General features: G+C 48.0%; 3 protein-coding genes across 4 annotated transcripts in view; 2 read left to right on the forward strand and 1 right to left on the reverse strand.

The window, feature by feature from the left end:
• The first annotated feature begins 1,320 nt into the window (after positions 1-1,320).
• LOC140322133 (olfactory receptor 5AP2-like) lies at positions 1,321-2,250 on the forward strand. Its single transcript, XM_072398752.1, has one exon. The coding sequence runs from the start codon at positions 1,321-1,323 to the stop codon at positions 2,248-2,250; it is 930 nt and encodes a 309-aa protein (XP_072254853.1).
• A 913-nt stretch (positions 2,251-3,163) lies between these two features.
• ZNHIT1 (zinc finger HIT-type containing 1) lies at positions 3,164-7,918 on the reverse strand. 2 transcript variants are annotated; one of them, XM_072399267.1, is made up of 5 exons: positions 6,737-7,918; positions 5,530-5,697; positions 3,754-3,839; positions 3,387-3,556; positions 3,164-3,294 (listed from the first exon to the last, which is right to left on the reverse strand). In XM_072399267.1, exons 1-5 carry the CDS (start codon positions 6,756-6,758, stop codon positions 3,273-3,275), a joined length of 468 nt encoding a protein of 155 aa, XP_072255368.1. In that variant the 5' UTR covers positions 6,759-7,918; the 3' UTR covers positions 3,164-3,272. The 2 variants fall into 2 exon arrangements, with proteins under 2 accessions (XP_072255368.1, XP_072255369.1); XM_072399268.1 differs by having other exon boundaries at positions 3,760-3,839; positions 6,737-7,906.
• A 162-nt stretch (positions 7,919-8,080) lies between these two features.
• LOC140322134 (multifunctional procollagen lysine hydroxylase and glycosyltransferase LH3-like) overlaps positions 8,081-16,678 on the forward strand; it is a 16,802-nt gene continuing 8,204 nt past the window's right edge. Inside the window, 9 exon segments of the mRNA XM_072398753.1 lie at positions 8,081-8,294; positions 13,752-13,843; positions 14,049-14,185; positions 14,263-14,426; positions 14,519-14,646; positions 14,694-14,757; positions 14,967-15,036; positions 16,049-16,139; positions 16,224-16,355. Of these exon segments, the coding sequence (XP_072254854.1) occupies positions 8,096-8,294; positions 13,752-13,843; positions 14,049-14,185; positions 14,263-14,426; positions 14,519-14,646; positions 14,694-14,757; positions 14,967-15,036; positions 16,049-16,139; positions 16,224-16,355 (1,077 nt within the window). The 5' untranslated portion in view covers positions 8,081-8,095.

Consider the following 16,678-nt stretch of genomic DNA (forward strand, 5'->3'; position numbering starts at 1 on the left):
GATATCAGAGAGGTAAGAGAGCAAAGATTAAGTCCCTTTATTCCTCAACCTTCGATTCCAAAACAAATTTCTTCTATTCCCCAACACATCCAAAATAAAAAATCTACAAAACACAACTGAGTTCATATTCAATAAAACCAGCTTGCTTCACTGGTGCATTTGTTAAGCCTACTCTTCTATTGCCTTCATCCAATCCAGTCACTATTCATTCTACCTATGGATGCCCCATACTTCTATTACAAATACAGGCCTCTGGAACATTTGCCAAATTTATATCCCATTTTAAACATTCACCCATTTCAAAAGCAGACTTGAAAATCAGTATTTTTCTCAGAAGATTTTAGGCTGTGACCCAACTTCAGTAACCACCCAAAAACAGGCAGGTGGTCACTGAAAAGTGCCAGGTGGTGCGCCCAGCTAAGGGGCCGGGGAGAACACTAGAAGGGTAGCTAATAAGACACTTCCATAAATTGTTGCTACAACTAATATAATCCATTAGCCTACAAATGACCCAATATTCAGTTTTTGGGGTCAGTTATGCTAATGTAAATCTAAATTCTAACTGGTGGCCATTGAGTGTGTTCCGAGTACTAGCTATCACAAATAGAACCCAAAAGTTTTTTGTTCATGATGGAATATCTAGAGATTATATTAACATGAAACCTGTAGATCTAAAGACATTAAAAACAACCCAAAAAAGCATTTACATATTCAAGTTGTCATGGAATTTCATTGACTAGGTTTACATTTACTTTAAGAATAAATAGTTAAGGCACTGTTTAGGAGTTAGAGGGTTGAGTTAAGGGGTTAGGTTATATGTCAGTACGTTTTAACATCACATATGTGGCATTAGTTGCTTTTGACTGAAGTTAACCTGCTTCTGACTTGCATTTGGGCAATTTCAAGATGTTTATCTATTCCCTTAGACTTAGCCTGTCAACGCAAGCTTGGGCCAGTTAGGATTTAGAAGGTCGAGTTTCAAGGCTGTGGCTATTTCATACTTTGTATCAGAGCTTCCCATGCACTGTTCAGGTGTTGACTCGGTTCTGATCAACCATCACTGGCTTTTTAAAATTCCCGTTTCCCGACAGATGTTGAACCCTAGAAACACTTTCCAAGTTCTACACCATCAAGATTTTCATCAGTTGCTGTTGACTTCTCAAGAAGCTTTCACAACCTTCAGCTCCTGCCCAACATTTTCTGAAGGATAAAGAGCCACTTAAAAACTGTGAAGGTTTGCAGTATCAACAATAAATAGATAGATAGATAGATAAATAGATTGTACTGACCTGTAATTGACATTCCACTACAGACAACATCATGTCAAAAATAAACAAGACTCAAGTCAACTTTTTCCTATTTTCTGGTTTGACCAACGATGGAACCCTCGTCCCGTTCCTATTCATATTGTTCACACTTGTCTACACTTTGACCGTTGTTGGCAATTCTGGCATGATAGCTCTGGTTCACACCACCTCTAGGTTTCACAGTCCAATGTACTATTTCTTGAGTTACCTATCCATGGTTGACCTGTGCTACTCTTCCGTGGTAACACCCAAGATGTTGTGTGATCTGTGGGTCGAGATAAAGTCCATCTCGTATAATGGCTGTGTCATTCAGCTTTTTTTCTTTGCTGGCTTGGCAGTCACAGAGGCTCTTCTGCTGTCAGGGATGTCGTATGACCGATACGCCGCTATCTGCCACCCTCTCCGCTATAACTCAATAATGACCAGGAAAAAATGTTGGGGTTTGGTCCTCCTGGCTTCTTCCATTGGCTTCTTGCAGTCTTCAGTGCAGACTAGCTGTGTGTTCAGTCTGCATTACTGTGGACCGAACAATATAGACCATTTTTACTGTGATATCCCTCCGATACTCAAATTGTCCTGCTCCAAAACTTTTCCATGTGACACTGTAACAGTTTTCTTCACATGTTCTTGTGGTATAGGTTCCGTGGTGACAATTCTAATCTCGTACTGTCTCATAGTTGCTTCTATTTTAGGAATTAAGTCAGCTGAAGGTAGACAGAAGGCCTTCAGTACATGTTCTTCACATATCATGTGTGTTTCCATCTTCTATGGCACGGTATTTTTCATTTATCTACGTCCTCCTACTGCTGTGTTTGAAAAAAGTGACAAGGTGGTGTCTGTATTCTACTCGGTGATGATACCAATGCTGAATCCACTTATATACAGCTTGAGGAACCAAGAGGTGAAAAAGACCCTGATAGAAACCATACTTAAACCTTACTAATAGGAACTGAACACATTTTAAACAGCTACCTAATGATCTATCTTTGTTGGTGCTTCTGCAGGTAAATGGAAAAAGAGGTCCAACTGCGAAGCCATGGGGCACAGCCACAATGTCTCTCCGTTGCATCTCAATACTAACCAAGAAGAAAAGTTGAAGACAGTATCTTGTTCTTTCTTTGCATTTTCTGATCTTCACCAAGGACTGTATGAAGACAATCAGTCTGTGACTGGACATTACATCTGGCTCCTCTTGCTACTTGTCTGGTTGATCAGACCAAACAGCATTGGCTGATTAGTACTCAATAGCCATTATGGAGTCTATGATCAAATATATGCTAATAAATCATATTTTTCTTGATGATTATTCATATTTTCCAACAATCCTAATGTCAAAATGATGAGGAACTTTAAGTCTTAGAAAAGTAATGGATCAATTTACTATCCAACCCGTCCCAATTAGCTCCTTTCTTTGGTAGAGTGGTCCAAAGCACCAGAGACCATTCCCAAACTTGGTTACCTGAGGAAACCAAAGGTGATTTTCCACACTTTTGTTATAGTCATGGGGTCAAGTGTACACATTAGGAGAATATTAAAAAAATATCTCCAGGGCTCTCTCCTAATTAAGCAGACCTATCATGACATTTTTAACTTTGTATAAAAAGGGTGGCCAACCGATTAATATAAAGAAAATATAGTTTTGTATTTTTAAATACTTTACATTTTTTTTTGATTTTCTTCTTAGTTTCTAAACTCAAGCATCTCAAGTAGATCCCTAATGTCCCACAATGTTTAGTGGTTTCTTCCACTGATTCCTACGCCACTGCTGAGTGCTGTAATTTCATGATGTCTGCAGGAGGGATCATGGCGTGAGATGGGGGTAGTTGGATTCACTTTGCAATTCACAGGCAACAAGGCAGGATCATGTTTTTTTTTATTGGTAAACAATAAAATAAAAAAATGCACAAAAATATTACTACAAAAGCAGATATTTACAATAATTACACTGTACAGAGGCAGGAGGGGTCATACCGTCCACTTCAGACACCTGGGGAAGACACAGATCAAAAACAGCCCACATTAGGACACCATGAACAGAAAATATAGGAAGCAGTTAATGAGAAATGAGATCTACGTCACCTGGTCTCCTGGTGGGTGCCCAGACACTTGACCCAGCAATATCGCGCTCCACATGACACGCAGCAATAATTAGAGGGAAAGCCACACACCGAACAGAAATGGCGCTGTGGGAAGTTGGATGCAGGAGCACAGGCTGTTAGATAATTGGGGCCTTCATTGGTGCTCAAATTCTGTAATATAGAAAAAGAAAATAAATCATTACACCTCCTCCTGTAGGCTGACACAGACAGAAGGGGGCGCTATGAGTCTGTCCTCCTCCTGCAGGGTGACACAGACAGAAGGGGGCGCTATGAGTCTGTCCTCCTCCTGCAGGGTGACACAGACAGAAGGGGGCGCTATGAGTCTGTATTTGATGGATGACACATACACCAACCTGTTCTTCTAGGAGAGCCTGGAAATTCTTTCGGAACCTCTGCTTAAAATGATCTCCCCGTGTTTTTTTCTTTTTTTTGCCTGCCAAAAGGAAAAAACAATCCAGTAAAAAAGGTTTCAGTATGATGTCTGCCAAGCCTATAACATCCAATCCTTCCCCTGTATGATCAGTAAGGTTGGGCCTACACTGGGTCAGAGCACTCAATGTTTTGGTGGATGTAAAGTTTTTTTGCTTCCCTGAGACTCCAGTTGTGATCTCTGTGGGTTGCTCATGGGTCCTCAAACTGTGTCCCTTATGAGACTCCCTCTACCTTGGAGAATGCACTAGAAGGTGCTGGAAGACCCAATGATGAGCTACAAATATTACCGGGCAATCCCTGCATCTATGCCAAAGCCACAAACATCCCCAAGCCAAATTCAGAGAGCACCTCTCAGGGTCCCTGGGAGGGCAATTCCAGAAGTCACTGCAATGTCCTGCTCTTGTTGTGGGATTACATCTAATTTTCAGTTGAGGGATTTATCTGTTTGGGTTTTCAAGTAGGAAAGGGAGGAGCCTAGTGTGGGCGTGTCCTGGAATTTCTCCCCTGCATCACAAGTTGGGGTTCCCAGACTTCCAACAAAAGGTAATAGAGTGCAGCGTTGCTGAATGTAGTAGCTGGGTGGGCAATGCTCCATGTGAATATTTAGAAAGATTGGAGCAAGACTTTTATGGTTTAGTTACTTCGTTTATACAACAACCTGCCCCCGCTTATCTTATCCCGTCCCTGCTTTTCTTTAACTCACCCTGTCTTGGCTTTTTTGTTAACTCACCCCATCCCTGCTTTTCTTTTATTCATCCCGCCCCTGCTTTTCTTTTACTCACCCCGCCCCTGCTTTTCTTTTACTCACCCTGCCCGTCCCTACTTTCCCTTAAACCACCCCAACTTTTCTTTTACCCACCTTGCCTCTGCTTTTTTACTCACATCACCCATAGCCTGCCCCTGCTTTGCTTTTACTCAACCTGTCCATTTTTCTTTTACTCACCCCTCCCCTGCATTTATTTTACCCACCCCACCCCACGCCCCTCCTTTTTACTGCCCAGCCTGTTTTTCTTTTTACACTGCCCACTCCTGCTTTTCTTTTACACTACCACCCTTCCTTTTCTTTACTTACCCCGTCCCTGCTTTTTTTTACTCAACCCGCCCCAGCACATAATATATCCCCCTATCCATAACCCAGTGAGAAAATGACTGTGGCATATGTGAAAACTTGTGCTTCAGCCTCATTCTTGTACAGCTCTCCATTCAGGCCCACAGGGACATCTTACCCCAGACTCTGAGTTTTTATGAGACATAGTGGCCTTAATACCCCCAATTAACCCTTGGTTCAACCTAATCAATCCCAGTTAACTCTTTCATCTCTTACCCCCCTTATCTGTTTTCTTTTTTATTTAATTATATTGATTTTGTTGTTACTTTTTGCAGTGTTAGAAAAAGAAAAAAAATTTGTCAAACTTTGTCAAGCAATAACAAAGCTATAGCCCAATACACACCCCCAGAAGTGTAAAGGGGTGATCCTGATCCATACGGGGTGTAAAGGGGCGAAAACTGGAAGGGTTAGTAATGCCCTCCAGCCAAAACCAAACATGTGACTGATATATTTGTTTTTCATCGTTGTCACACCCTTCGTAACCAATAGGACCCAGGGGCTCTGCACTCATTACCACCCATCATGGTCACCCCCACTGGGTGACACCACTAGGGTGAGATAGTCTGCAGGATGAAGAACGCACCGATCTCCGTGTCGTCATCAAACTGTGGGAGGCGCTTGAGCTGCGGCAGGTTGGCGTGGGGATCATCCTGGAAATTGTCCTTTTCTAAAGCTTCCAGCTGACGGTTTAGGCGGCGCTGGCGGGTGGCCGAATCCAACACCCGCCTCTGGGAGGGGTCATTGGACCGCACTGGAAAACAAAATATAATAAAACCCCATGAGAATATTTTATATCACAAAAGCTTGTTTTTAGGTAATATCATTCTGGGTATCACAGCCCTTCTTACCTGCCTAATATCATTCTGGATGAAAGAGCCCCGCCCCTTCTCTAATATCATTATAGGTGTCACAGCCCCGCCCCTTCTTCTCTAATATCATTATGGGTGTCACAGCCCCCTTCTTCTCTAATATCATTATGGGTGTCACAGCCCCGCCCCTTCTTCTCTAATATCATTATAGGTGTCACAGCCCCGCACTTTCTTCTCTAATACCATTATGGGTGACACAGCCCAGCCCTTTCTCCAATATCATTATGGGTGTCAAAGCCCCGCCCCTTCTTTAATATTATGATGGGTGTCACAGCCCCACCCCTACTTCTCTAATATAATTCTGGGTGTCACAGACCCGCCCCTTTCTCGCTACCTAATATTTTTTGGTGTCACAGCCCCGCCTCTTTTCCGCTGTATAATTTCATTCTGGGCGCCAAAGCCCCACCCCGGCTTCTCTGCCGAATATTCTGAGTTTTACAGCCCCAATAGGATGTCAAAGCCCCTCCCCTTCTTCTCTAATATCACAGCTCCGCCCTTCTTCCTTATTTGTTTAGCACCACCTACACATGTCACACCCCGCTCATAAACCAGTCATTCTGGGAGTCTCAGGCCCATTGGCTGCCCAGTGACAAACACAATAATACAAATAGAGGGGTCAGGGTGCCCAGCAGTCCCAGTCTCAGCTGAGATAAGGCTTGAAGTGGGAGGGGCTATTGATAAAGAAGGAGGAGCTTAGAAGAAAGCAGAGGTGGGTACTGACACAAGAAGAGCAGGGGGTATAAAGAGTGGAGTGTTCCTTTAAAAAAAAAATTACAACAGGACATAAGTCCCAACCCACAAGGTATTAGCCACGCCCCCAAAAGACCGTACAAGGCATTACCCTGGTTTATTCGGTTCAGCATATAAGGTCAGAGGGCGGGGCTAACACTTGTGTAGTCACGTGACCGCCGAGAGACTCACCGCAGGGTTTCTTTTCCAGCATTGTCGCTTTCTCCGAGCCGGCCCGGTACAGAAAAAGCCGGGAAGGCAAACAAGACAAAGGCCTACGCTCAGAGCGTCGAGACGCTGCGTAAGCTCACACCGTACCCTGTAGAAACTAGTCACGTGCGTAGAGACGTACGACGTATTCGTCTCGATGCTGAATGGCGGAAGTGACTAAGTTCTGAAGTGTGATTGGCGGAAGTGACGGCGTGCGTTAAGGGAAGGCTGGTTGGCGGAAGTATTAACCCACTCTGGAAATTCTGGTTGGCGGAAGTTGTGGCGTACATTTTCGCCATGCTGGTTGGCGGAAGTGACTTTAAACCGAGTATCTGGCTGGCAAACTCACCAGTTTCTCATTGTATACCGCACAACAGCCGCCACTGTTCTTTTCCGCCACTGGATGGCAGCAGAGTCCCGCTCATAGGGCTCCCTATTGAAACGTGGGGGAGTTATGTTGGTGAGAGGCCACGTGACCAGAGCAGATTCCCTCTCTGAGCCAGCAAACTGGACAACTTATCAGGACTTTCCCTTTCTATGCCCAGAGTTGTCACCATTACAGGCCTAGTCACAGTGCTCTATTATCCAAATAGTGATGATCGGTGATTTTTATATTTATTACCCAGGTAACCTAATAAAAAGTGATCTATGTGAAAGGCTGTACAGCGGCCCGGTCACCTTACTGAGGTGGCGGAGCCCACCGGTGGATTGCAGCACCGCTTGTTTCACTGCCATGGCATTTGGTGCACATTAATGGGCTCGTAATCAGGCCGCTCTACAGCCAACTACTTTACCTTTACCACAGTGATATCTGCGGGGGAGGGAGGACCTGGGGCAGGGGAGTCTGGTGGGGCTACAAGCACACCGCACCCTCCCAGGCTCTGTATATGGAGGATGCTGGGAGTTGTAGTCCTCCCAGGCTCTGTATATGGAGGATGCTGGGAGTTGTAGTCCTCCCATGCTCTGTCTATGGGGGATGCTGGGAGTTGTAGTCCTCCCAGGCCCTGTATATGGATGATGCTGGGAGTTGTAGTCCTCCCAGGCTCTATCTATGGATGATGCTGGGGGTTGTAGTCCTCCCAGGCCCCCTGTACCCCCGGTGTATCTCGGTGAGGTGTCCTGGGGGGTGTACACAGGTGCAGTGTACGGAAAGCTGTGACGTGGCAGCCATCAGACCCTTCCTAGCCCCCCGTACGGCTCTTTTCACATCCTTTCCGCTAATTGGCTCCCTGCCAGAATTGTCTGTCATTCCATTGGCCTCCCGTGACAGGCGCCGCTCTGCTATTGGCCGGAGCTTACCGACACTTCCATTGGCTAGCGGCCCCTTCACTCTCCGCCTATATGTGTGTCAGGGCGGGGCCTTTCCTCCCTTGGGGGCGGAGCCTGGAGCCCTGGTGTATCCTGGAGCTTGGACACCGGAGAGACCGGCGCATAGAGCGGGAGAGGCGGAGGATGGCGGCCGCGGTGACTGGAGGGCTCTTCGTACTGCTACTGGCCGTGTGTGTGCAGACAGGCCGGGCCCGGGAGTCTGTCAGACCAGGTGAGAGGGGGAGGGGGATGTCAGCTACTGTGACCCCGACTCTTACCCCAGGGGCCCCCAGTATATGGGGGAGGAGGGCTGTGACCCCAGAGGCCCCCAGTAATTGGGGGAGGGAGGCTGTGACCCCAGGGGCCCCCAGTATATGGGGGAGGGGGGCTGTGACCCCAGGGGCCCCCAGTATATGGGGGAGGGGGGATGTGACCCCAGGGGCCCCCAGTAATTGGGGGAGGGGGGCTGTTATATGGGGGAGGGGGGATGTGACCCCAGGGGCCCCCAGTAATTGGGGGAGGGGGGCTGTGACCCCAGGGGCCCCCAGTATATGGGGGAGGGGGGCTGTGACCTCAGGGCCCCCCAGTATAGTATAAAGAAGGAGGGGGACTGTGACCTCAGGGCCCCCCAGTATAGTATAAAGAGGGAGGGGGGCTGTGTCCCCAGGGGTCCTAGGTATAAATGTGGGGCTGTCACCCTCTGTGGCCCCGGTATAATATGGGGCTCTGGGGCCCCACCAGGACATACCATGGAGGGTTCATCATCTGACATCGGGGGGGGCAGCTCACTGTGTGACCCCCAACCTGCCATTGGACAGTGAAGGGAGAAGCAGGAGACTGAGGAGCGTCTCTCTCTGACCTTCTGCTCTCTCCTCCTATCAGAGCGTCTCTTGCCTGCACATGATTACTGCAGCTCAGGTGGAGACGTGTCTGGGCATATCGCTCCCACATACCAGAGCGCAGCGCACTGTCATTAATGAATTTCCTGTGTGACTAATATTTCCAGCCTGTCATGTGACCCCCCCCCCCCCCCCTGGGGGTCTTCTGTGGGGCCCCTGTGGCCCCCCTTGAATCTCCCTATACACAGGAGGACGGTGACACGTGCAGTAAATTTCATACATGTGTCACCGAAGGTGCGGACCAATCCCGGCCCCCGGGGGATGAATATTTCTGCCACATTCCATCTGCCCGTCCATCAGGGCCGCCCCGGGGCAGGAAATTCTCCACCTGTCACCCATTGCCAGTTCTTGTACAGCAGAGCTCAGACAGAGGGAGGAGAAGCAGAACGAGCAGCCAGTCAGGTGTGTGGGGTAGTAGATAGTGACCCCTAGGGGGGTGTCTGAACAAAATGGTGAAGGCCTTGTCAGGGGAGGGTCATGTGATCTTTGGGGGCCTAAGGTAAATGAATTGCTCCCTCTCCGGGTACTGTTGGGCAGTTGCTTTGGGGGGGGGGGGGGGGTTGTACTGGTAGGGAGCAGGGGATTGGGGTGACCCCAGGGGGGAATGGAATAGTGACTTCCAGAGACCTCCCAGCTGGAGTGACAACCACAAACATTTTCTACATCTGCAGAACATGAATGTCCCCTGCAGGGAATAAATCCTCCTCCACGTGACAACACAGCTCTCAATTGCCAAACCTGTGGGGTCAGCCCCGCCCATTTTACAGCAGCAGATCACACAGAATGCAGGCCACACCTCTTTATTTCCATAACCCCTCCCCTTTATTTCCATAACCCCTCCCTGAGCGCAGGTGGAGGGAACAAACATCCTGGCTCACCAATTGGGGTACAGGGGGAGGAGCCTGCAGTGATCCCTACATGGCACAGGTGCTCAGGCACACAGGGAGCCCAATGACCAGCTGGCCCCTCCCTTTCTGTACACATAAGAGATCCTAGATTGTAAGCTCTGTGGGTCTCTCCTCCTCCTGTGGCACTGTCTCTGTCTGTCATTTACATCCCCTGTACAGCGCTGCGTAATATGTTGGCGCTACATAAATCCTGTTTAATAATAATGTGGCAGCGGGAGGCTCAGCCAGTCACTGACCAGACTCTCTCTGATTGGTTGGCAATGGGGCCCTGTTCTCACTGTTGCACACTGGAAGGGCCTTCTGAAAACTGTGATATCTTATTGGAGAATGAAGCCGGCGCTCCTGATTGGTTGGGATTGTGGGACCTGATTGGTCACTTCCTAGGGAAAAAATGAATTTTATTTCACTTGTGTCACTGGAGCAGGCAGACGGAGGGGAGGGGCCGGCGGAAGTCTGCGGTCTGCCCCATGATGGGGACCTCATGGAAAGTTTCCTTCCTTTTCCCCAGAAGGTTCCCTGGAGGAATTCCAAAAAGTTGTCACCCGGCATCCTGTCCAGCTGTTAGAGTCCTCACCCCTCCCCCCATCCACCCCCCCTCTCTGATGTCCCCTGGGGTCACCACATTCATAATAAAAGCCCGAGCCGCCCCCTCCCTGGATTCTCATTCCTTGAGATTTTCCATCTGACTTCTGTGTGACATTTTACAGGAGCAGAGAAAACAAACAAAACGTCTTCAGGATGAATCTCTGAATTTAATGAAACATTTCCCATCCCATTCCTTGGCTTGTATGGAGTTCTATGGAGTCACCACCGGGTCTCTGCGCTTCTCTGTGCAATGCAGGCAGATGGTGGGAGGGGGCGGAGCCTGGTATCCTGTAATCAGCACAGCACCTGGCCTGAGTGTGCTGATACAAGCAGCGGGCTGGCCCATGGGAGGGGCTATGCAAATATCACAATGTGCCTGATGTGTGGAGTGGGCTGGCTTCTGGGAGGGGCTATTCAAATATTATAATGCCCTGGTGTGTGGAGTGGGCTGGTTAATGGGAGGAGCTATGCAAATATCACAATGTGCCTAATGTGTGACGCTCAGTCTGGGGGAGTGGGTGGGCTCATGGGAGGAGCTATGCAAATATCAAAATGCCCTTATGTGAGGAGCAGTGGGCTTACTCATGGGAGGATCTAAGCAAATATCAACATGCCATAATGTATGGTTAGTCTGAAAGGGTGGCCTATGATATGGGAGGAGCTATGCAAATATCAAAAGTCCTAATGTGTGTGGTCAGTCTGGATGAGTGGGAGGAGCTATGCAAAGTGCAGTGCCGGCACCGCATACATTTGCATTTCAAGTAGGCACAGAGGTGACAACACTATCCCTAATTGAAAAGCAGGGGTGCAGTGTTGTCATCCTATAAAGGAAGTTGAGAAGGAGCAGTTTACCTGGCAGGATCGATGGGTAATCCTGTGATATATTTGGGGTATTATATTCAAGCTTTGGGACTTTTTTTTTTCCTCGTCTTGAAGTTGCTGTAGATTTTTTCTGCCCACTCTGGATTTTCCATTCTCTCAGCTCTGCAGGTTTCGCCCACTTCATTCCAAGACCTAATATTTTGGTTTCCAGCGTCCTCTGTATATAAGATTAATCCTCCTTTTTTCCAGTTCCCCTTCTGGTCCTCCTCTCTCTTGGCCCCTGGGCCGGGGATTGGATCATTGAAATGTGAGACCGGAGGATAAAGCCGGCCTTTGTCTGAGTACTACGAGTCCTTAATACCCCAGGGGCTGGGAGGAGAAAAGGATTCTGGGACGGTGGGGCCCAATAAAGAGGATTCCTGGCATTCCATAGTGTATGAATGTGTGTGTGAATAGACATTCACAGCCAGAGGATCTTAGTGCTGTGGTCTGCCAGCAAAGGTGAACTCCGGGCAAACCACTGAATACACAGAGAAGAACTCCGTAACCTGCCCAGTGGTTTTCATTCATTTCTGTCCATCCATTCTTGAGATTTACACAGCTTGCTGTATGGTACTGGTCAGTATGGACTTACCCGCCACCGCTGGGTCTGAGGAGCCAATGCCAACCCCTCCTCCCCACTTCAAGTAATACTGGCACTGCCCTTCTCACAGCTTCCTTTCATCGGAGTGTCACCAAACTCCATCTATTCCCCTTCTTTCTATTTGTCTATCTGCAGAATGGGGTCACCTGGGGACAGATAGAAGACGGCAGAGGGGAACACCGAAAATCTCCCTTCTGAGTTCTGATCTGCTCTCCTAGATTGACAATATCGCTCCTCCCTAAAGTGTTGTCACCCTGGAACAGGAAGTTGCGCCAGAAATCCTGTGCTCCCTGACTGGTATCAGTTACATTGTTCCCATTGATCTCTGTGGACTACAAAACCCCCTTGCCTTCATTTTTATAGAGATTAGAGCGGAGGTTGTTTTGTAGTCCTGGGGTGACAACGTTGCCATTTCATAGATTGTTGTCACCCTTGGACAGGAAGTCACACTTAGAACTCCCAGCAGCTTTGGGTCTCCTTGGCCCGTTGGATGTTCTCCTCGTCTCGGTTCCCCGGCCGGACTGCTGACTTGCGAAACGTTGGAAACTGTTGGCTTTGTGTAAGATTGCCGCGTCATCTGAATGTGGTTTCCACTTCCTCTCCGAAAGAGGAAGACTTCCCTAACCGGACTCTTACTACAAGGCCCTCCACTCTTTGGTGACCCCGCAGAATACACACTCCCCTTTTTTGCTGCAAGTTCTGGAATCTGGGAATGGATCTGCCCCGCCCACTTGTTGCGGTATGAGATCATGTGATCGGCGGTGTAAACTTTCTGTGACCACATGCCATTAAGGAACTAAAAATATTGCAACTGAAGGGCATTTGCCTCTCAATCTGCTGGTCTTGGCCATTCAACTATTGAGGAGTTTAAGGAAATGTTTTCTCCTGCTTGCAACAAACTGATGACATCATCACAACCTAGATCAGCTGACCTTGTTCATTTGACTAATCCCTCCCAGGAGGAGCAGACTGAAGACATTTTTCCTCCCTGTCCTTAGCCTAGACGGCCATTCTTAATCTTTTCACCCCAAATTAACCCATGGAAAATGGTTTAAGATCTTGAAGAACCTTTTCTAAATACAGTGTAGACGGTGGGGAAATTACCCCCCGAATATGGTGGTCAGAACGCCCCCCTGACAGACAGGGATCTTCAAATGGGGGGTCATTTGGCCACAGCTGAAGAGGACCTCTAGAGTTTTTTTTTTTTTTAATAAAAAATGTTGGAATTTCTCGGCCCTTCTCCGTGTTGGAGGTTTTTTTTTCCACTTGGAACTCTTTTTGTGGAATTGCAGAACGGGGCCCCGAGAGACGGCACTCATCCTGCCAACACACAAAAACTGCTGATACGGGAAAGTGAATCCTGGCAGCCGATGTTCCGGAGCCTCTCCGGGATGGACCCAACGGCCGGCCGCTTCCATACAATGATGGAGGGAGGAATGCTGAGAAATGTTCAGACTTATATTGTTTTGTTTCTCAGATGTCAAGGTTGAGGAACTTTTTTAGGTCGGGAGTAGAAAGCACAAAAAAATCCTCCATAAGACACAACGTCTTACATGGCCTGGGCTCAAGGGATGTGGGAGGAGCAATGCTGGCCTGAGAACGGGGGGGGGGGGGTCTTTGGATTGAAGGTGATTGTTGCAGCCATAGTTTTTTTTTTTTTTATCTTTGTAAAGAGCAGTAGGGGCAGATTGGGCGTAGTGGGGGACCCCACATCTCCCTGAAGGGGTGTCAGCCCCATTTACGATATTAGTGCAGGAGATTTTTTATTGTGCTTTCTGCCAGTCAATCAAAGCGTTCCCACAAAGTAAATCCATCATGGTTGTGTTTTCCAGACAAGCTGCTGGTGATCACAGTGGCCACAGATGACACGGAGGGATATCAGAGGTTCCTGAGGACAGCCCGGCATTTTAACTACACCGTACGGGTAAGAGAATAACCCTGTCCCGTCCCTGCTTCCATCAACCAACCTGTGATATGGAGCACGCTGATAGGAGGAGAGAGCAGAGAGATGAGCTCATCAGTCTGCTGCTTTCACTGTCCAGTCACAGGCTGGGGGAGGAGGGACAAGTGTGTTTGCGTTTTGGTTGAGGCTCCGGGTGTCATGTTGTGTAATTGTGTTGTCGGTGTAGACGCTGGGTCTGGGTCAGGAATGGAAAGGAGGAGACGTGGCCCGTACAGTGGGAGGAGGACAGAAGGTGCGATGGCTGAAGGATGAGCTGGAGAAACTACACGAGCAGGAAGACCTGATTGTCATGTTTGTGGACAGGTAGGAAGAGACCCGGATTTGGTAATTGTGTGTCACCGAATCATCAACCCCCGTGTTTAAACTCCGCCCTCTACCAGCTATGACGTCGTCCTGGCCGGGAGCCCCATCGAGCTGCTCTGGAAGTTCCAACAACTGGAGCACAAAGTGATCTTCTCTGCCGAGGGATTCTGCTGGCCCGACTGGTCCCTGGCCGACAAATACCCCTCCGTCAGCAACGGGAAACGTTTCCTGAACTCTGGAGGTCAGTCTGCCCCTGGTCACCTGACGCCAACAGATCCCCCTCCCCCCATATGGAGAGTCCCCCTTCATGTCCATTCTCCTCTCCCAATACAGGGTTTATGGGCTACGCTCCCCAACTCTACGACTCCCTTCCCCACCTCCCTCCTTCTTCCTCTCTCACTTCCCGACCTCCCTCCTTCTTCCTCTCGCCCTTCCTGGCCTCCCTCCTTCTTCCTCCCGCTGTCCCCTCCCCAGTTCTCACTCCTCTTTTCTCTTTTTACTTCCTCAGGAGAAGTTTGATATCGCTCTGGACCACAAATCTAAAATCTTCCAGAATCTGAATGGAGCCATAGGTACGTCAGCCCTGAGTGACCCCATTTTTCACACGTTTTATCTCCCAGCTCCTCCAGCTTGTGGTTTGCTCCTCCGCCTATAGCCTCTGCAGATACACATTGTGATTGGCTCCTGGAGTTGGCTCCTCCCACATTTAGGAAACTACCAATAGCATGGCTGTATAGGGGGTGGGGGATTTATGTGTATAATTCTCTGTGTCCTCCTGCAGATGAGGTCATTATGAAGTTTGACAAGAACAAGGTGCGGGCCCGGAATATGGCGTACGATACCATTCGCTGGTATAGTTTGTCTTAGAAAATATTATTTGGAAAAAGCAATCATTTCTACCAGCAAGCAAATAACAAATTAAAGATAACCTGTCATTAAATCACACCCACTGTGCATGTAGGCATTGATCATGTGATCACAGCTAAAGGTGCTAAAATGTTGAGCCTATCTATAAACTGTGGTCACATGATCAGCAAGAATTTGGCAGCAGAATTTCCTAAAAGACAAGTAGGTATGCTGGGGCTTCTGAAAGAACCCTGTGTTTCTCAAATGCAGGGCAAGGGCACCACATCATTTTAGTGCTCCCCAATCCTATATTGCTTCTCTATTAATTAGAATACCAATATGAGCATAAAATAATAATGGAGGGTTTAGGTAGAGTGATGTCCCAGTGCTTCTGCATAGTGTTATTCTACAACTGTCCACCAGGGGCTCAGAGACATCATTGTAATAGAAGCCATTGGCGTATATGATTGCAGGGTCTGACTCCAGAATGGGTCATGTGATCCGGGGCAAATACCTACTTGTCTGCAGAGGCATCAACACTGAGTCACAGATGAGCCTGACCCACCCTGGGCAGGCCCAGACCGCTGACTGCTCAGATCTGCCATTGCAGGTGTTTACCTTTGGGCGATGCCTGTTGGAAGGCGGCCATGACACAGGCAACGTGTTCACACATAATTGTTCCTCCTCTACACTGATTGTTATTGTATTTGTACAGCAAATTGCTGACTTTGGTATTCGGAATTACATGGCCGGTCTGCATTCCAACATCAGAATACATTTACTTATCTTGACTCCGGGATATGAAAAAAAAACGCATTGTCAGCAAGTAGAGGTCACCTATTATATTTTTTATTCAAAAAACTTGGGTAGTAAATTCCCGCCCCCCCCCAATAAAATAAAGTATTACTGTCACCTTTTCAGAACTACATTTTTTTTTTACCATGACCCCTGGTGGTGATCCTGCCATTTCCAGGATCTCCATTTCCATGTCTGCTGTTTGCATTGTTGTCCCACCAGTGAAGATGTTAGGCTGCATTGCCAATACACAACACAGTCAGGGGGCCATGTCGTCACCATCAGGAAACCAACTCAAAGACTTGCAGTGTGTGTATGTGTAGGGACAGCTTCCATATTCTCTCCAAGATCACATCTGGGCCTGACTGACCTCGGTTATTCATCTTATGTCTTACAGGACGATGATTTGCCCCAGGTGCTTCTGGGAGTTTTTATTGAACAGCCAACCCCGTTTCTGCCGGAGTTCCTGGAGAGGCTGAGCATGCTGAACTACCCGCGGAACCGCCTGTCTCTGTATATCCACAACAGTGTAAGTGCCTGAATCACAGTTTTGTATGTTTTTATGTTCTGTTGTGATAGGATCATCTTCTACTACTAAGAATGTAGAATAAACCGGTCACTCCGATACGATATGTGGAAAAATGGTTGTGGACTTGACCATTGCATCTACATTCCAAACCATACTCATTGTCATCAGTAGAGAGATGGGTTCCCCTGCTTCCAATGCCATCAGTATGGCGATGCCTCCCACTCCATGGCCGTCAATACGGAGATGGCTTCCCTCCCACTCCATGGCCGTCAGTACGGAGATGGCTTCTGGCCGTCAGTACGGAGATGGCTTCCCTCCCGCTC

The sequence above is a fragment of the Pyxicephalus adspersus genome, chromosome 2 (assembly GCF_032062135.1).
Source record: "Pyxicephalus adspersus chromosome 2, UCB_Pads_2.0, whole genome shotgun sequence".
Lineage (NCBI taxonomy): Eukaryota > Metazoa > Chordata > Amphibia > Anura > Pyxicephalidae > Pyxicephalus > Pyxicephalus adspersus.

What these genes read in the sequence shown, in the direction of transcription:
- ZNHIT1 (XM_072399267.1), bottom strand. Translation starts at nt 6,758, where the DNA reads ATGCTGGAAAAGAAACCCTGCG. An exon ending in TGATGACGACACGGAGATCG is followed by an intron (nt 3,840 to 5,529) that starts GTGCGTTCTTCA and finishes TCCTTTTGGCAG; the next exon opens with GCAAAAAAAAGAAAAAAACA. An exon ending in GGCACCCACCAGGAGACCAG is followed by an intron (nt 3,295 to 3,386) that starts GTGACGTAGATC and finishes TGTCTTCCCCAG; the next exon opens with GTGTCTGAAGTGGACGGTAT.
- LOC140322133 (XM_072398752.1), top strand. Translation starts at nt 1,321, where the DNA reads ATGTCAAAAATAAACAAGACTCAAGTCAACTTTTTCCTATTTTCTGGT.